General features: G+C 33.9%; 1 protein-coding gene across 3 annotated transcripts in view; it reads right to left on the bottom strand.

Annotated features, from left to right (window-relative positions):
* Nucleotides 1-21,783, bottom strand: part of LOC149799033 (uncharacterized) — a 159,263-nt gene that overhangs the window by 10,712 nt on the left and 126,768 nt on the right. For all 3 annotated transcript variants that reach the window (XM_089957990.1, XM_089957991.1, XM_089957989.1), the window contains exons 4-5: nt 11,987-12,202; nt 10,129-10,296 (exon numbers count right to left, since the gene is read on the bottom strand). In XM_089957990.1, the coding sequence (XP_089814116.1) occupies nt 10,129-10,296; nt 11,987-12,202 (384 nt within the window). The remainder of the gene's footprint in view (nt 1-10,128; nt 10,297-11,986; nt 12,203-21,783) is intronic.

Here is a 21,783-nt window from a genome sequence, read left to right as displayed (position 1 = left end):
AGATTATAATGTGTCAACATAGTAAAAATTCATCAAATTATCTAGCATGGCCTAAAGTAACAGTTTGGATAAAGAAATAAACCACTGGCTTAAATTACATATTGTTGTGACCTTGACCTTGATGCAGAGTGAGTATGTGTACACAATACACTCAAGTCAAGATAGATATATAATGCCACTGTTGGATTAAAATATCTTTATTCTCTCAAAGGTTATATGCACATATAAAAATAAGTCATTGATTTATACTACCTTGTCATGACACTGACTTTCAGGTATGGCATGGCTAGTTTTGACATATGACTCATTTAAATATCTTCAGTGGTTCTAAAATTCCACTACAGAGAAGGAAACATGTTGGCACATTTTCCCTTACTGTGACTTTCACCATGAGGCAGGTGGCATGGCAATGGTATGTGACACACATGTCTATGCATTATTTATAACTGATTAAAGTTTCTTTTAAATGACTTAAGTGGTTGAAAAATTATTCTCCATATGAGGATACAAGTTAATTGTAACTTTGACTGTGACACAAGAGTTTTGTAACTATGGTAAATGACATATCCTCATGAAATATTACATAGTTAGGCAAAATTTCATCAAAATCTATTCATTTGTTATTAAGTTTGACACTATATAATGATACAAATCACATAATTACAGCTTTCCTGCCATGACCTTGACCTTTAGGCTATGGCATACAAGATGACTTCTAGTTATTATAGCTACATGAGCAAGTTTCATGAAAATTGCTCAAGCTATTACAAAGTTATGGGTTAGACAAACATATATTGACAGACATCATCATAACACAATAAGCCTATTTAAGATGGTGGTTCATCAGTTTCAATAATTCTTTTATTAGTGTTCTTGCCACCCCATTCAAGATTTCTTTAATAATTTCATGAAAATAAACATTCACATAAGATGTGTTGAAAATTGAGAGTAATATTTAGTCTATTCAAAATCATTCTTCTGCGCTGCGTTTGAAAAAGGTTACAGCATAATTAAAGGTGATTTGAATGGGGCAATACTACTGGAATCACACTGCCATAACTGTTTATTTAATCTAGCTAGAAATATCAAAATTTCTGTAAATTTTATCCAGGAAATCTTGGAGGTCAATATAAGTGTCACTGTATTAGACCAAGAACTGGATGAAATCATCCCAGATAAAATTTAATTTCTTTTAATCCTTTTAAAAATTCAAAATAACTAACTATTCAGAAAATATAGCAATGAAATTGAAAGACAATGATTGGTGCAATAATACAACACTAAATATTTTTTTTTTTAAATGAGTTCAGTATTCAAATATTTCTCAATTTATTGTGACAAGATGGGATTTATTTACATGCCTACAAAGCATTTTTGACTCCATGTTTTTATTCGTCGATGCATAGGTGAAAATGTACATTGTGTGTAACATTCTAATAGGTGAAAATGTACATTTCAACTACAACGCAATTGCATAACCCATTACAAAGCTGATAATTGGGATCTTAAATTCAAATTTGACCAATAAATCAAAGTGTCCAAAGGGGAAGTGTCCAAAAGTTATCCAGGTATAATTGGCCAATCAATAACCGTCAACCAGTTACTGGATAACTGTCAATCAATTACACTTTATTGGTAATCTGAATGGGTCCCTCACCTATGGACTGCAATAAATTTGACAGCCATTATGCAATTTCTCCTGTAGAGCTTGTTAGACTGGGTCCTCATTAAACACACCTATCTAGTGTTAATTCATGCTTAGATAACTTGCAAACTTGATGGTAATGTGATAAAATCTATGGTCCCTATTTTACAATCTCACCAACAAAAAAATCACAAGTTGAGCAATGACAATCAGACTTCCTTCTGTAAAATTACTATCATACTGGACATCAAACATGATATTTTAAAACTATATATTCCTATTATTTGAAGATATTGGTGGGAACTGAACAAAACATAAGTGAAATACAGATTATACTGGCAATAGAGACCTCAGTCTCACATCCAATAATTAATTTGGACAATGGATGCCATGTGACAGCAAGAGAAAACAAATTACAGTTCTAAAAGAAGTTTTCTCAATAGCAGCTCATTGTGGCCTAATTATTCAGAATTTAATAATCTTCTAACATAATGATCTAAGTATTAAATACTCTCCATTTTGTCTGAGCATGACACAACATTAATTGTAGTGCAATCTTATCCATACTGCAAAACAATATACTCCATTTTTCCCTTAGGCAAATGTGTTGCCTTGGTTATCAAAAAGTGCAGCAGTATGTTCAAGAATGAATTGCAAGTTCAATGAAAGTGCTTCTCTTTTGTTTTCCTCTTCTTCCTCTTTTTTTTTCTTTTTTATGATCTGGGTGCATTGTTCTGAACTAGTGTGATTGATGTGTGATAATTCCATTTTGTATAGAAACAAGATGCAGTAGAAATTAGTTATTAGTAAATATACAGCATCAATGCTGTGATTTTGACTGACAGAGTTTAATTTCAGCTGTTGATAAGTGTAACCTTAGTTATGAAACTTTGGTCATAGTTTATTTATTTGATGCTAAGTTCTATAAAGGGAAACAACACCACCTTGACTGACACAAATTTAATTACAAGATTTCTGAGAACTTTCAATATGAAGATGCATATAAACGTAGCTGAAATCCAACAATCCACTTAGGACAACAAGCTGCCAAAGACTATAACGTTTGTAAATGGAAAAAAGCCAGAAGTTCAATCATTCTAGATTTCATTAACATGAAGCTGCACACCCTATCTTGCTATAATCCAAATGTCCTTGGTAAAATTTTGTTGTAAAAGCAAAGTGTGGAAAATAAAGTATTATCCTAAGTTCAAAGCTAAGGAGGAGATGTAGAAAACAGGCACACTGTTTTCCCAACAATATGAAGGAAGGACCCATCTCCACCCAAGCTATGGGATAATGTCACTAGACAGATATGACAGAATGGCACAAAGAGTAACCCTGACCAAATTATAATATTTTACTTATTAATTTCTTTAACACTAACACCTAGGGAGGACAAGGGAAACCCAAAATAAAAATACATTTTCAGAAACACAGGGTGTCAATTTTAAGTCCTAACCAGCAAGACATGCTGGAAAGGGGCTAAGAGGTGTCAACAAAACAGAAGATGAGCAATCTGTGGACACAACCTCTGTAAATAAAACAATGCTGGAAATCAAACTACTCTAGGTTTTGTCAATATAAAGGTGATTGCTAAAATGTGTTACAATCCAAACCTTGATGGTAAAGTTATGCTAGTGAAACCAGTGTGAGGAGGACAGGCATTCAGGGGCCATAACTCCTGTAAATACTGTACAGGAATGCTGAAAATAAAACCCATGTGTTATCATTAAGATACAGTTTCATATTTTGCATAGGAACAGATTTTTAAAGAAAATGAATTTCCCTGGTTTTCCTCACTGGTTATACTGGCTCTTTAAAAAAGATCTTGTATATCTTAGGTATTGCTCAAAAACTTTTAATTCCCTTTATTTTGATCTATGATTGATGGTTGTAATTGGGTTATAGAGCATACAACTTGGCCTTACTTCAGATGTGCACCTTTTGAACAACTGCTAGCTCTGCTTGGTCATTTTCACTTCCTGGGCTTCAGAGGTAAATTGTTAAAAAAAGAACTGATAACCATTTTTTTAGCTTTTATATATTTGGTAATAATTCATTCATTGCTCTTTCAGAAGCTGTTTTTGTCTAGTCTGGCAAAATTTGTTTCCCCATTTAAATACAGTCAACTCTGCTTATATGCATAGCTTTGGGACCAGACCCAAGCTATGCATATAAATGGAATATGCATTTAAATGGAATTCATGTATATTTACAATGTAAAACGGGACCATACTTTCGCTATGCACTTAAGCGGTCTATGCAATTAAGTGATTTGCATTTAAGTGGAGCCGACTGTAACTGCTAAAGATAGTGTACTATAGACTATTTCACGCTGATTTTATGAGACAAGGTAGCAGTCATTTTAGTTGGCTGTGTGCTTAGATCATGTACAATTTCCACAAGTGCAATATCCAAAGAAATTTCAGCCACAGTACATGAAAGTAACATAGAGGTATACCAACATTCTCTTCACTGTGCATGTTGCAAATGTAAATAGCTTTACCTTACATACGTCACTCTCTCAGAAGCTCATAATATCTGTAGAATGTCCTCAAGAAAGTTGCTCACTAAATTTGGTTGAAATCCAACAATCAACAGTTAATAATGCTGCAGAAACTGAAGTTAGAATGACAGGGGCCATAACTCCTGTAAATGACAGTTGTGAGCCATAACTCCTGTAAATGACAGTTAGGAGCCAAAACTCCTTTAAATGACAGCTAGGAGCCATAACTGCTGTAAATGATGTCTGGCAATGAAGGAAACTACTCATTTCAAAGATGCTAAATTTGTTTGAAATCAAATAAGCCCCAGTAAAAGAAATTGAACTACAAGGCCTCACCAACAGAAATTTTCATGCTGAATCTGGTGAACATCTAACAGTAAAGCTGTGTTGCAGAAACCAAAGTTAGGAGCACAAGTAATCAGGGGTAATAATTCCTGTAAATAAAGTTATGGAATGCTGAAAATCAAATTTATTCAAGGTCTGGTCAATAAAATCTTCATGATAAATTTGATTGAAATAAAACAATTCTTTGTTAACAATGTTTGGGTTAACAAAATTAATAAAAAGTTGAGTCAGGGGCCATAATGCCTGTGAATGATGTTGTGGAATACTGAAAACTGAATTATTTAAAATTGTTTTTCAATGTTTTAAATCCAGGAATCTAAGAGTAAAATCAATAGTTTTGTTGTAAAAACTAAAGCTAGGAGGACTTGTAGTCAGGTGCTATAACTAAGGTATATGATGTTGAGGAACATGGGAAATTGTAACTGTTTCAGATGCATATGAAGTCGTGTAGAAATTTAACAATCCATAGTAAAGTTAAGGTACAGAAACCAAGGAGGGCAGCCAGGGGAAATAACTCTGATAAATGATGTGGTGGTATACTGAAAATCAAATTTATACATGGCCTTATAAATAAACAAGTGTCCCTCGAAAAGGTTGATGTCCTTCCAGTTGAAAAGAACTAACAGGAATCCAAGAAAGCCTTTTTCTTCTTTGTAGCTGTTAAGTGCTGAAACCATCTCTGATTAAATAATCTCTTGATAAACTCCAATGATTCAGTTCTGGTTTAAAAATTGTTTTCTCATGTTTGAGTTAATGCATTTACAAAATACTTGTAAGTGCAATAGAAAATTAATTGTTGTTGCCTTGATCTTGAATCAATCAACTTGTCTCAGACACATTAAGTTTGGTTGAATCCATATCTAACATCTTTTTGCCAAACTAACTCAACAAGTTATTTAACCTGTATCAGCCAAGGTATTCCACAAACATGGCTGATACAAATCCATTGTGTTATCATACTTTCAACCAGTACAGATAAAACCCAGGTTATGACCTTTGATCTTAAAATCAATGTCAGAATGCTATCAGCTTGTTCACTGGAATGCAACTAAATGCAATGTCCAGTCAAAATCCACTTGCATATGTACAAATCCCTGGGTTATAAGCTCAGTGAAGTACAAAAATTGCAAGCAATGACTTTAACTCAAACACAAGGTCAATTAGGTCTGATTTTCAAAACTCCCTCATAAATGTGCGAATATGTTGATGATCCGACTTGTACCGTTGTCTTTCAGAACCAAACATATACTGCAGGTGTAAAAAACCCATGCTGTTGCAAGATTCAAGTAAGAGGAATAATGGTAACATGATCTTTGAGACGGCTATACAGAAAGTTAGAACATCAAATTCATTCCGAACTAGCTATGTTTTGTAGCGTTTTAGTGAAAACCCCATGTCAATATGACCATCCATTCATCAGAAGTGGCCATGCCAATATTTTCTGAATGGAAATCATTAAACACATTTCTGATGTTATATAAGCATCATTTAAATAAAGGAAAATATATACAAGCAAGATTTGTATTTTTTAAAAAAAACCTTATCATTGGTATGATTTCATAAGACCAACCATATAGTGAGAAGTGTATAAGTAAAAAATATATTTTAGTGAGAACTGGTGATAACACGATTATCCATATGGTCATCAAGATCAAAGTCTTATCAGCACCATTCTCTTTTAAGACCAATTAAATGCCATATGAAGTTTCTTTTACCATGTCAAGAGGACTGACCATTAAGAAGTTGGTATAACAAGATTTTCATTATGGCAGACTTTTAAATTTTAATGATAATCGACTAATCCATGATCATAGATTTTGCAAATGGATCAGTGATTAACAAGTGAATTTTGTCAGATGTATCAAATAAGACAAAAGACAACATTCCCTTCCATGGTTAATTTATCTGTTTATTGTGTTAATTGAATACCAAACACCATCTTGCATTTGATGACATATAATAAATCCCATTGTGGAAAAGGACAGGTGTTATTCATTGCATTAAGTAAATTTGGGTGATTATGATCAAAATAGTTTTTATTGTGTACTGAACAACTGAAACACTGATTTCAAAATGGATGATAAAAAATATGTAGGATATGTACTACTGGTCAGTCAAAAAAGGCTGAGTTAGCCAACTCAACACATATTCAGGAATTATGATGAGTAATGTATTATAATATCTATATCTTTGTTGATAAACATTCGATGCATTGTGCAGTGTCATTTGGAAAGTATGTCTGTGTGTAGAAGTGTTTTCTGGCACATCAGCAGAATACTGACTATATGGTTCCTACTACTAGTAAAGTTCCATAAATGATGTGGAGAATTTTGTATGGTGCACAACCAAAACATCAGAAACACAACCAAAACATCAGAAACACAACCAAAACATCAGAAACACAACCAAAACATCAGAAATTAGATGATGACATGTACCAGAAATGCTGGGAAAAATATAGCTGAAACATGACCTAGGAAAGGATGTTATCTTGAGCACTTTATACATATTCTGAGAAATATGAAAGTGAGCTTTATTATGATTTAATGATGGGTGTAAAAGCTTTTGTAAATTATCCCTGAAAATCACATCAATGATGTTGCTCCTTAAGTCGCCAAACATCAAGGATTATAATGGAAAGATGACGAATCAGATACTAAAAATGAATACTAACTTCCTGCTTTCAATGAGTCCTGTGTGTGAAATACAGCAACTGTTGTGAGCTTATGAATAACAAATGTTGAATTAGAAACATAACTGACTTCTATTTGATTTTTGCAGGATCAGTGACATTTGGTCAGCATCAGTAAAATTGTATTATGGTTTTCCCGTGGGATAGTGGAAAAAAAACATTTTAATTTCATGCCTCCAGTGGTAGCCTTGTCCATGACCATAAGAGGCAAGAAAAACAAACATTGTCCATCTTGGCCATGAAGAGTCTTATCGTCCTGTACCAAATCTTTACTGTACATAATGTAGACAAACAATAAAAAGGGAGAAAAGAAAGAAAAAAACATTACAGGTGTTACTAGTAAGTATATTGCTTCCATTTTTTTAAAAGTTTACCTTGCTCATATTTGTAATCTATTTGTATTTCTACTTCAAGAAAAGTTTGAATTTAATCTGTGTTTTCCTCTTCCATAACTTGTGTCTATTTCATATGTGACATTTCCTGTCACAGTACATGTCGGAACCAAAGCACTCTTCCATAACTTGTGTCTATTTCATATGTGACATTTCCTGTCACAGTACATGTCGGAATCAAAGCACTCTTCCATAACTTGTGTCTATTTCATATGTTACATTTCCTGTCACAGTGCATGTAGGAACCAAAGTACTACTGTTTAAAGGCAGGATGTTTCCACAGTCAAGAACTTTTTTGGACAGGCTAAGAATTGAATACACGTTCAGCACGTCAGTAGAATCCCATGTTCAAGTAACTGAGTGCTTGTTTTGCACAAGTGACGTTTTGAAACCTCTTCAGTTGTGCCCACTCTCTAAACGTATTAAGGAACTGTTTGATCAATGTGTCACTTATGGAAGCACAAGCTTACTTGACCAAAAATATGTAAGCCAAGTTTCCAAGTCATCAGTCCTCTGTTAATTACCTTGTCAGGTGGATTTTGTACTTTCAATAATTGATACACTTCAATAATTTCATAAATATTGGAAAATGGTAATGCTTACAATGAAGATGAGAATTCTTACATTCTGAACCAGATTACACAAAATAGTGACATTTATAGCATACTGTGAATCTAAATAGTCAAGTGGGCTATACTTTCATTTCTTTTTTATATTGTGATGAAATCTGAGTTTCTTGTGTAGATTTTCATGAAAACACACAAGTCATTGCTCTACTAAGTTAATAGATGTGTCGTCTGGTGGATAGATATATATATCAAGCACAGTAGCTATGTAAGTAATGTCTGTTTCTCATTCATAACCAAACATATACAGATTTAAAATTGGCTTTTTTTAATTTCATAAGTAGCACATTACTGCTGGAGCTAATTTCATTGCTCGGATGATATATTTTTAATCCCATTTTGTTGTCAGATACAAAATGAAAAATCTAACTATGTTTTTGGACAGTAAAATGAAACTGATTACTTTACATGCAATGAAAATACAGGACAAATTTGGTCATGTAAGCAAGAGTCCCTCAAAGGGGCAGATGCTCTTCTGAATTTCATGGAATTCAAGATAATACCATTTCTTCATTTAACTGCTGAGTGTTTAAAACATATTCTTCAATGATAACAAGATTTTCAAATTAGTTCCTGTGGTGGACATATTGGATGTCAGATTGGCACCATTTTCGTTTAGGAGAAAGTAGACATTATTTGATGCCTTTTGGTCAAAACCCCATGTCATAATGATCATCCATTATGGGAAAGTAGTGACTACAATATTAACATAAGTGCCATTGTGGCAGCCATATTGGATGTATGACTGGCACCATTTTCATTTAGAACAAACTAGATAACTTAAGAAGTCTACTTGTGAAAATTTAATGTTGATATAGGCATCCATCTGGGATGAGTAGATATAACAATATATTCAAGGTAGCTCCACGGTGACCAAATTGAGGTTTAATCATTTTCATTTAGGACCAATCAGGCATCAAACCTCTTCTAATGAAAACCCCATGACAAAATTAGTTTCCACTTAAGAGTAGCTAAAAAAAAGGTTTTCAAGATGGCCACATATTGGCCATCCCATCAGCACCATTTTAATTTAGAATCAACAAAGCATTCTAAGTCTGTTAGTGAAAATCCCATGTTGATATGACCATTCATTCAGCTGAAGTAGTGATAACAAAATTTTAAAAGACCCACATTATCAGCACCATTATCATTTACAACTATCTAGGAATTACAAAAACGTTTCTGGAGAAAATATTCCATTCAGGATGATTAGTTACAACAAGATTTGCTAGATAATCACTTTGTGGCCATATTGGACAACAGATTGGCACCATTTTCATTTAGAATCAACTAAACATCATATAAGTCTTTTGGTGAAAACCCCATGTCAATATAACTTTCTGTTTAGAAAGAGTTGCAACAAGATTTTCAAAGTGGCTGCCATGATGGCCATACTAAAGTCAGATTGACACCATTTTTATTTCTAATCAACTAGACATTATAAGAAGTCTTTCAGTAAAACTCAATGATAGGACTACCCAAGTAGGAGTAACAATTACAAGATTTTCAAGATGGCCACTATAATGGATGCCAGATCGGCACCATTTTCTTTTCAGATGAACTCAACATCATAGGAAGTCTGTTTGTAAAAACCAGATGTTGATATGACAGCCATTCAGGAGAAGGAAGAATAGCAAGATTTTCAAAATGGCTACTGTAGTGGCCATACTGGATATTAAAGCAGAACTATTTTCATTTAGGACCAACTAGATTATGGAATGAATGCGCATGTGAAGTCTCATGGTGATCCTCTAAGTAGTTTGGGAGGAGTAGTGAAAACAAACATGTGCTAACAGACAGATGGAAAATGGATGATGGAGGAAAGACGATCCCATAAGCTCTTCAGGTCAGTGACAAGGAGATCTAAAACAATCCAACTTGCTAACTGTGCATTACTTTGCTACAAGTGACTGATACTATACATGTTTTTCATTGAAAAGCAGTGGTGAATCCTGAGCATCTGGTGTGACTGGTGTTGCTGCAAGCGGTCGTATTGATGAAGACACAGATGTTGTGGACAGCCTGGAGGACACTGACATGGCTCTGCGTCGGAACCTCCCCCTCGGTACATCAAATTCATCATCATCTTCCTAAAATAGATTGAATGATGTGGGAAATAAACAAGTACAGTGTATCAATTACTCAAATGCAGTTTATTCTAAGTTGTTACTCTTTTGCACTATTTCACAAATATCTGCAAAATTAAATCCACAATAAAAAACATATTGTAAGTACATATCTATTAAGGTTAACAGTGTAACTCCACAAATTTGTATCCCAGTGAAATCATTGTATACTCTGTTACCTGCACAAATACAGTATTGAAACCATCTCTAATATTCTTCAGTGATAAGAATATTTTCAAATTAGGTGCACAGATTGGATATCAACTTGGTACTATTTTCATTTAGGACAAAAGTAGGCATCATTGGAAGTCTTTTGGTGAAAACCTATATCAAAATTATCATCCATTCATGGGGACAACAAGGTTTTTAAGAGTTATCATGGAAGCCATATTCAGTATATGACCTGGCATCATTTTCATTTAGGAGCAACTAGGCATCATAAGAAATCTATTGGCAAAAACCCCATCTTTATATGACTAATCATGCAGGAGAAGAAACCTTAAAAATAGTTTCAAGATTGCCGATGTGGTGTCATATTGGATGTCAGATTGGTACCATTTTTATTTAGGATCAACAAGGCATCATAAGAAATATAATATGACCATTCATGCAGGAGAAGAAGCCTTAAAAATAGTTTCAACATTGCCGATGTGGTGTCATATTGGATGTCAGGCTGGTACCATTTTTATTTAGGATCAACAAGATCTTACATAAAGTCTTTCAGTGAAAACCTTGTGTTTATATTCAAGAGGAGTAGCAACAAGATTTTCAAGATGGCCACTGTGTCAGCCATACTGGACAAAAGATTAGCACAATTTTCTTTTATGATCATCATAAGAATTCTTTTAGTGAAAACCCTCATGTAGATAAGACCATCCATTCAGGAGGAGTAGCAATAACAAGATTTTCAAGATAGCCACTCTGGTGGACATATGGGATGTCTCAGAAGCACCATCTTTATTTAGGACCAACTAGATGAATGTGTGTGTAAAGTTTCATGGTAATCCTCCAAGTGGTAATGGACCAGTAACAATAACAACCTTATGCTAATGGATGGATGAACAATGGATGACGGATGACAGGCATGGACAGATGATGTAAAATGGACAGATGATGGACAATGGACAGATGATGGACGTAAGACCATCCCATAAGCTCTTCTAATCCATGACCAAAAGAGCTAAACATTATTACAATGTGCAAGAATTACAGAATTTTATGGAAACTATATTCTGACAATATTAATGTATTTTAGTGAAAATAAAGTTTGAAATGTAAAAGGATTTAGTTCTTTACATACTGTTTTCAACCTAAGTAACCTATTGACAACAGCACTAATTTACCCATGTGTGAAAAGAGTAGATCATCAGATCTTTATAAACCTAATGTGTGACCATTATTGCACACACTTGGCACCTCTGCGGTCCTGGGTTCACTACCCAATTCTACCACATTTAAGAGTATGTCATTGCCCACCCAAAGTCAGTGAATTCTTCTAGGTTCTCAAGTATTTTTTCCCAACCTCACTTGAACACCTGAGATGTCAAGAGTGCATTATACAATCTGAACAACCAGAATAAATGAAATCAATCGAAGTTCTAATTATTGTTTTCACCAGTTTCAATTATCTTTTAAGAAGAATAAAGGTCCTCACTGTGCTTTCTTCCTCTGATACAAGCACAGCACTCTCAAGTTCAGCTGCCTTTCTCCTACGTAACTCTACCAAAAGTTCTCGGAACTGCTCTTTCAGGGTTTCAATCTTGGTTATAAGCTTTACATCAGAGTCCATGTTCTTGTGATATCCAGAACATTCTAACTGAACCTTAAGGTCTAGAAGCTCTTCCTGAATCAGCGCCATCTTTAACTGAATCTGTGAATAATAATAAAAATAATAATAATAATAATAATAATAATAACAATACTACTACTACTAATAATAATAATCATAACAACAACAAATACAAAAGCTACATTCAACTTGTTTTTGTTTTACTACATATATTTCCTTCCCCTCACCCCTACCCTGATTTTGGATGCAGAAGTAATGTCTTAAATATGTTTACATATATTATTTGTCCTCATGCCATTACATGCATGTTTAAAATTGGTCAAGCAATATTCTCAAAGCAGTTTGTTTATATTTGGCCTTTACTGGCTTCTACCCAGGGAAGGGGAAAAAACTATATGTCTCTTGCAAATTGTCATAACATGCATAATTTGGCCTTTAATCCCTTCCATGACACCACTGGGAGGGCATACATGCCAAGTCTCTCAAATCTCCAGTAGTCTTTTAATTTTTAACTCCATCTTTTGCGTTACTGATTTGCTGAAAAAAATTCCTGGAATCAAAACCCTGCCAAGCACAGATATTTTAAACTAGAACAACTGCTGCCAAGCATAAGTATTTTTAAACAACATCTACTAAGCATGGTTATTTCCAGCAACAACATTCAATAGACTGTTCATAACTATCGTTATCCATCAATCAAGTTGTTATCAACCTAACATCCAATCGAATTGTGGTGTGTGACATGCACTAATGTATTTATTTGACATGAGTAAGTTGTTTTACTCATCACTATTTCAATATTGAGTAATGTGTTGTGTATAACAGTTTGCAGGCAACTTGACAAGTATAAAACAGTTCTTGAACTATTTGGAAATATAAGTTTGGTACCATGTTGATGCATATGATAATGGATTTGAAGGAAAATATGCCAGCAAAAAAAGAAATATGTTTGCAAGTTCAACAGTGCTTGGACAGACAAACTGAAATGAATAAAGCTGGTTAACTATTACTCACTGCAGGTAATTTACTTAGTTTTTGTACAATGTATTTTTTCAGGCTTAAATTTATGACAAATATGGTTGTTACACTAATAATCTTTGATCTGGACCCAGAAAACTTGGCATGTATGGTATGGTCCAAAAATATACATCTCTTGCAGATGGTGATATCATGGCACGTACGGTATGGTCCAAAAATATACATCTCATGCAGATGGTGATATCATGGCATGTACGGTATGGTCCAAAAATATACATCTCTTGCAGATGGTGATATCATGGCATGTATGGTATGGTCCAAAAATATACATCTCTTGCAGATGGTGATATCATGGCAGTTATAGTATGGTCCCTAAAAATTGCCGATGGTGATATCATGGATAAATGATGTACAAAGTTTGGTGAATTCTACCAAGTGTTTAAGGAAGTGACTGTGTTACAGAGACAGACACAGTATCATAACATGCCATGCTTGAAGTACTGGAAAAACAGAAGTCTGAAGAATGCTTCTTTCTCACCTGTAACCATGTCATCATGTATGTTACATGATTGGAACACTTTTCACCTGTAAATCATGAATGTTACATGATTTGAACACTTCTCACCTGTAAATCATGCCATTGTATATGTTACATGAATTTTTAAAACTTTAACACAACATTTTTATAAATGCTGACATTTTTGTTTATGTCTTTTACCTGCTAACACAAGTGAGAAATCAAATTTTGGACAAAAATATTTTTCTTCAACATATACTTTTACCTGATCATTTTATGCTAGGAAGTCCACTACCTGATCACATATCAAGCCCTTCAAAGCTAATTGCAGAATACTGAGCAACTTGTTAATGTCAATAACACCACTCTCCTCTCCCACATCCCCATGATGAAGCTGAATCTTGGTCACAAAAATGCACAACCCTTCCAAAAAACAGGGTGAATACCATGATTCCACTGGTAACTACAAGACTAATTTTTAAGGGAAACAATAAATCACAGATGCCTGCTCATCAACTGTCCAACACACCTGCTGAAACAAGTTTATGGCCTAAGTTGTCTGGAGCAGTTTTAGTCACTGTCACATTCCCTCTCCCAACTACCTTATTCCCCCTCCCAACTACCTTATTCCCCCTCCCAACTACCTTATTCCCTCTCCCAACTACCTTATTCCCCCTCCCAACTACCTTATTCCCCCTCCCAACTACCTTATTCCCTCTCCCAACTACCTTATTCCCCCTCCCAACTACCTTATTCCTTTTTTAATTTTAGAGACAGAAATGCAAACAGCAGCTCCAGAATCATTGGTAAGAGTGGACTCTGGATATTGAATAGAATCATTTAAGATTATGGGGTAGATGAATTTGCTATTATAATCAATCATAATACTCCCTTTTATCATCTGCATCAGCCATAAACAAAATTACACTGAATATTGCATTTACTTTTTTCCTCTGGAGAATAGCTGTATGTTTTTATTGAGATAACTACCAGACTGGCTGGTGACTGGTGAGTACACATACTCAAACTACCAGATTGGCTGGTGTCTGGTGAGTATACATACTCAAACTACCAGATTGGCTGATGACTGGTGAGTACACATACTCAAAATACCAGATTGGCTGGTGACTGGTGAGTACACATACTCGAACTACCAGACTGGCTGGTGACTGGTGAGTACACATACTCAGACTACCATATTGGCTGGTGTCTGGTGAGTACACATATTCAAACTATTTGCACTTAAGTTGCCAATTTTAGATACATTATAGGTATTTACCAATGAATGGCTCTCTGCCAGCAAAATTAATATTAAATATATAATAACTGCTTTAACTAATTCTTGTTTAATATGCAAGAGGTTGATAACTGCAACAATAAAATCCACAGTTTTGTCTTCCCCCATTTTGGTATACTATATAATTGCTCATAAGACAAGCCCAACTGCAAACTGCACATACTCAGATCTGCCATCTTATAATGCACAGAGAGATCTGAGTATGTGCAGTTTGTTTGGATTAATCAGTACAACAAACAACATAAACCCTAATCTGCAGGTGCATTATGCTATGGCAGATCTTTGATCTTTGTCATTTTCATTTTGATTTGACTTATAACCAGCTATTCATGGTAGTTACATGTGACAATATAAACATGCAATATTTAATTAAATGATTTGTTTGCCTATAGCATAATATGGTTGTTGTTGTTGTTGTTGTTGGGTTTAATGCCATTTTTCAGTTCACGATAGGCTATACATGGCAGACAGTAATAATGGTGGAGGAAGAACCCGGGAAAATCCGGGAAAGAACCACCGACCCTTGAGAAGCTCCCGGCAAGCTTTCTCACATACCCACATTGCCTGAATCCGAGACTCGAACCAGCACAGACAGAGGTGAGATGGCAGTGATCCGTAACGGAGAGCACTTTAGACCACTCGGCCACTCAAGCCCCGCATGATATGGTACTGATATGGTATATAGCATGATATGGTAATGATATGGTATATAGCATGATATGGTACTGATATGGTATATAGCATGTTATGGTACTGATATGGTATATAGCATGATATGGTACTGATATGGTATGTAGCATGATATGGTACTGATATGGTATACAGCATGATATGGTACTGATATGGTATATAGCATGATATGGTAATGATATGGTATATAGCATGATGTGGTACTGATATGGTATACAGCATGATATGGTACTGATATGGTATATAGCATGATGTGGTACTGATATGGTATATGGCATGATAGCATTTGTAGACCATGACATTTTGCTTGAAAAACTAAAAATCTATCAATGCAGTTAAAATTCCCTAAACTGGTTTACTTCTTACCTAACCAGTAGAGTGCAAAAAGCATCTTTAAGTGGTCAAAATATTAATTGTGGAGTACCAAAGGGCTATATCCTTGGACCTCTGTTATTCATTCTATTTATCAATGATTTACCTCTTAAGATTGGAACTTCAATTTCTTCCACTGACCTCTAAACAGATGATACTACACTGTCTGAGATGGGTAAAACCAAAACGGTACTTGAATATAACTTACAAGATGCTCTCAACAGACTTCATGTATGATGCAAGGAAAATAGTATGATCATAAATACAGAAAAAACGAAAGCCCTACTTGTTACAACCAAACAAAAAGGGGCAAGGCTAGAGAGCAGCAAACTCCAGGTTATATTTGACAATGTGAGCCTTAATATGACCTCTCATGATAAAATTCTTGGTGTATTCGTAGATAACAATGTTACTTGTTTCAATAAAAGGTTAATTCTTATCTTTGGCTACTGAGGAAAATCAAAACATACGTTCCTCTTCAGTATAGGTCATCTTTCATAAAAGTTATATTCAGCCATATCTGGTCTTTTGTAATGTAATTTGGGGTAATACCTCTAATTCAAACATAGCAACACTTTTAAGACTCCAAAAGAGAGTTTGCCATTTAATTCTAGATCAACTGTTATGTATATTTGATTTAATTTATATTTGATTTAATTTAATAGTTTGTAAGTTTTAAGATCTTTTTATTTTTAATTTCATTATATGTCAAAATTATGTAGTTTTCTTTACTAGGAACACCGGATTATTGTTCGTGAATAACACAGAACTGTAGAAATTCCAACACCACAAAGGATGCAGTATATGTCATCGCCTTCCATCTTGGATTCTTTGTCACGAATTGAACTTGGATTCATTAGAACATTTCATTATTAGGACTTCTAAAATTTAATTCATGTATTATTCTATGATTATTTTTGGATTTGATTTTTAAAACTAAGTTCTTATTTTTTTCATTTTTACAGAGCTTTTCCAGGGAAATAAATTATTTGTTAAATTTGTTAAAGCTTTTTGTTTTCACTCTTTCTTTTGTAACTGTTCACTCAAGCCTAAACACATAACATAAGAATTGGGGGCTCATCCAGGATTATTTTGAATTTTGGCTAAAATATTTCAGGAAACTTTGGTTTTTGAAATTTGAATTCCCCATGTTTATGAAAGCTTTTTTTAAAAAAATGACATCAAAAGTGGAATCTTTCTTTCAAGCCCTACCCAGGACCAATTAGACCTTTTCAAAAAAGATGAATAAATTCAACTTGCCAGAAAATATGATCTTTTTGAGGTAAAGGCTTCATTAACAAAGCAAGAAATAAAAAATATTGTGGTCCAGTACTTGGTAGAAAAGAATGTTTTGGATAAAAGTGCTTTGGTTTCAGTCAGTAAATCTGTATCAGACTCTGACAAAAGTAAAGGAATTAGAATTAAAATACAAGATGGAATTGGAGTTGAGGAAGCTGGAACTTCAAAAAGATAAAGAAGAAAAACAAATGCAATCGGAAGAAAGAGAGAAAGAAAGACAAATGCTTTTACAAGAAAAACAAATGCAGTTATAATATGAGAAAGAGGAGAGAGAGAGAGGAAAGAAAGAAAGAAAAACAAATGCATTTACAAACAGAAGAAAGAAAGACAAACACAATTGCAAAAAGAACATTTAGCAACAATTTGGAAATTGTTTGACAGACTCACAGATGCAAGTTTGACAATTAATTTATCCAAAAGTGAGTTCTGCCATGCTAGTGTAACTTTTCTAGGACATCGTGGGACATGGACAAGTTAAAACTATAGATGCTAAGATCAAGGCTATCACTGAATTCCCTGTGCCTGCAAATAAAAAGCTACTGATGTGATATTTAAGTATGGCTGGATACTATCGGAAATTTTGTTCCAATCTTTCTATAATTGCTGAACCCCGACAAATTCATTGAGTAAGAAAAACAAGTTCCTTTGGACTGAAAAATGTCAGGAGGCTTTTGACAAGTTAAAAGCCATACTTAAAAGTGCACCAGTTCTTACAGCTCCAAATTTCAGCCAATCATTTAAATTGTCTGTTGATGCAAGTGATGTTGGGGTTGGAGCAGTTTTGATTCAAGAAGATGAAAATGGTATTGATCTTCCAGTGTGCTATTTTTCTAAGAAATTAAATAAACACAAAAGAAATTATTCAACAATCGAGAAGGAATGTTTGGCTTTGATATTTGCATTACAACATTTTGAAGTTTATGTTAGTTCAGCTTCTTCTTTGATTATTGTGTTTAGTGACCACAACCCCCTTACTTTCATCGGCAAGATGAAAAATAAAAATCAAAGACTACTAAGGTGGAGTTTGTTGTTACAGGAATATGATATTGACATCAGTCACATCTAGCGAAAGATAATTTAATAGCAGATGCACTTTCCCATGTATAACAATGTATTATTTCATGCACACTGTGTGGAATTTATAAGAGTTCTTTTTAACCTCATGTAATCCATGGTAAAAAGAAAGCTTTATCATATAAATCTTTCTTTTTTATGGGGGGAAGTGTTACATATATTTGATTTCATTTATATTTGATTTAATTTATTTGTTTGTAAGTTTTAAAATCTTTTTATTTTTGATTTCATTATATCTCAAAATAATGTAGTTTTGTTTACAAAGAACTCAATACTTTTCCAGAAAATAGTTTGCCCTTGACTGTTCATTTGTAAACACCTAAAGCTGACCTAGTTCCCAACCTTAATTCAGAAATCAGTGAGAGAAGTAAACAACTTTTTATTTTTATCTTATTCTTAGAGTAAAATGATTGGTTTTTGTCAAGGTCATACTGGGACTATGTGCTTTTATATGCAAATACTTCTCAAAGGTTCTGGAAATTTGACCGTCATCTGGGAAGTAGTTTTGAGTTTTGAGTTACTGTATAATCATTGTTTACAGAAATATCTCTCAGTTGGGCTTCTAAACACTTGGACATAAAGGTGTTTCTTTTGTTGTGTCAGTTTGGAGTTATTTTAATGTTCATTCAAATTATTTTGGATTCAAAAGGATTAATTCTTTTTTCCTGGAAATTTATGTGCTCATAGAATTCTTGGACAAATACATTTCATTAATTCAAACACTGGATTATTGTTTGTGAATAACAAAGCACTGTAGACATTCCTACACCACAAAGGCTACAGTATACGTTATCGCCTTCCATCTTGAATTCTTTGTCATGAATCTAACTTGGATTCATTAGAACATTTCATTATTAGGACTTCTAAAATTTAATTCATGGATTTTCTTGGATTATTTTTGGATTTGATTCTTAAAACCATAAGTTCTTATTTTTTAAAATTTTTACCGAGTTTTTACAGGGAAATAAATTATTTGTTAAATTTGTTAAAGCTTGTTGTTTTCACTCTTCCTTTTGTTACTGTTTATTTAGGCCTAAACACATGACATAAGACAATGTATAGATAATTTTCAGGATGCAATGAATACTAAAAAGGTTTTAACAATACATGAAAGAATATTTCTTAGAAAGGCCAAATTGATGTATAAAGTATCCAGAAAAGCCATTCCTGTCTATCTAAGCAATATCTTTCACCAAAGAGATGCTGATGGTACTCCAAATTTAAGGTCCATAAGAAGTAAAAATTACATTATACCAAGGCCAAAGGAGGAATTGTTTAAAAAATGTTTTCAATATAGTGGTCCACTGGTATGGAACAACATTCCCAGTGACATAAGGCAGGCTCCTAGCATTTCTTCTTTTCATAATCAATGTCTCGGACGAAATCTTTAGACAACTGAATAGTTCTAGTACAATAAATACCGTCTGCTTTTCTGTAATTTTGAATCATTTTCACAGTTGAATTTTTCAATGGAGGATGATATTTTATTTATGTTTATGTGTTCACAGATGCCTCTGCATATGTTCCAGGCTTGATACTTTGATTTTTAAAATCACGAAATTATTTAGTGTCGAGCACAATTCTTCACATCATGTTGTATATACTATATATATTGTACATAACTGATAGAAGGCCTCAAGGTAGATTAGTTCTGTAACTAGAGTTACCTTCTGTAAATAAAGTCTTTATTATTATTATTATTATTATTATTATTATTATTATGTGGACCCCAGTCATCATGTGATAGTGTGATATATGGCCACATAATTACTGTATTACATCTCATGGAATTAATGCCAACACTGTAAGTTTTGTTATACCATCTGGAGGTACCAGGTTACATGGGTATTGAGCTCAATTTACATAGTAATGATTTTCTGATATCACTGGAAATTTCAGCACTGGCAAAAAGATGCAGGAGAGGAAATCTCAACAATCTCAACTTGTATTTTCTAGAATTAACTTGCATTTTACAAGTATGTGATGATATAATTAAAGACCTGGTATTCACAAAGTTTTGGCACTGCATCCAACTTAAGTCAACAAGAAAATCATGTACAGTACCTCATATGCCCACCTAATAGTCCTCTGTGGAGCCACTAGTGGAGTATGGCTGTTTCAGGTTTGGTCAAGGATGTGTCATGAAGAAACCATTATTTTCTTATTCGACTTAACAAGAATTTCACCAACATTACCACAAAGTTAAAAGAACCACTGACAGAAAACAACTTTAATGAACTGAAAAAGTTCTACAGCAGCAAAATCTCTAAGGAGGTATATTTCTCTATCCAACCAGTATCAAAAAACTTTGTTAAAAGATGTCTCAGTGAACTTGATACCAAGAAAGCTACAGGACTTGATCAGATTGGTCTACGACTCATTAAATCTTCTGCCTCTGCTATTGTAGATAGCATAACATTCATAACTAATTTAAGTATTGCAACCTCATCTGTCCCCAAAATATGGAAAACTGCAAAAGTAACTCCTATTCACAAATCTGGTTCTAAGGATGACACTGATAACTACCGACCAATCTCAATACCACCAAACTTGTCAAAATTGATTGAAAACATGTCCATGGCTCATTCATGTTATATTTAACCAAACACTTGCTGTTACACTCTAACCAATCAGGCTTTAGACAGAACCATTCCTGTGAGACTGCCTTGATCTCTCTAACTGATAAATGGCTTCAAGCATTTGACCAAGGTAGAATAATAGGATCTGTATTTGTAGATTTCAGGAGAGCTTTTGACATGGTGGATCATGAAATCCTTTTGAAGAAACTGAAAATATACCAGTGTGATGAAGGAACAATTAGATGGTTTACTTCTCACTTAAATGAGAGAACACAACATGTTTACATAAATAATGTTCTGTCTGAACCTGAAACCATTAGATATGGAGTACCACAAGGCTCAATTCTAGGTCCATTAATATTCATTTTATTTATTAATGACCTACCACTTTTACTAAGAGACTCAATATCATATACAGATCTCTATGCAGATGACACAACATTGTCAGACATCCAAAATACAAAGCATGAACTCAAAATTTCTGTACAGAATGCCCTAAACAAACTGGAAAACTGGTGCACATGCAATGGCATGGTGGTAAATACTGGTAAAACTAAAATATTACTTATCTCAACATGGCAAAGAAGGAAAAATCTTGATAGTGATGAACTATGTCTGACATGGAAGGATACAAATTTGGAAATGGTCTGTCATGATAGACTAATTGGTGTTCTGGTAGATAATAACCTATCATGGACTGAACATATCAAACATATCAGTAAAAAAGTCAATTCAAGTTTATGGCTTCTCAGTAGGATAAGACATTTTCTTCCTAAAAGGCACAGAAAACTATTTAATAACAGTTACACACAACCCTATTTAGACTAATACTTTATGGGGTTGTTGTTGTTGTTGT

The sequence above is a fragment of the Sinohyriopsis cumingii genome, chromosome 5 (assembly GCF_028554795.1).
Source record: "Sinohyriopsis cumingii isolate HCF-2022 chromosome 5, ASM2855479v2, whole genome shotgun sequence".
NCBI lineage: Eukaryota > Metazoa > Mollusca > Bivalvia > Unionida > Unionidae > Sinohyriopsis > Sinohyriopsis cumingii.
This window is presented reverse-complemented; position numbering and strand designations above follow the sequence as displayed.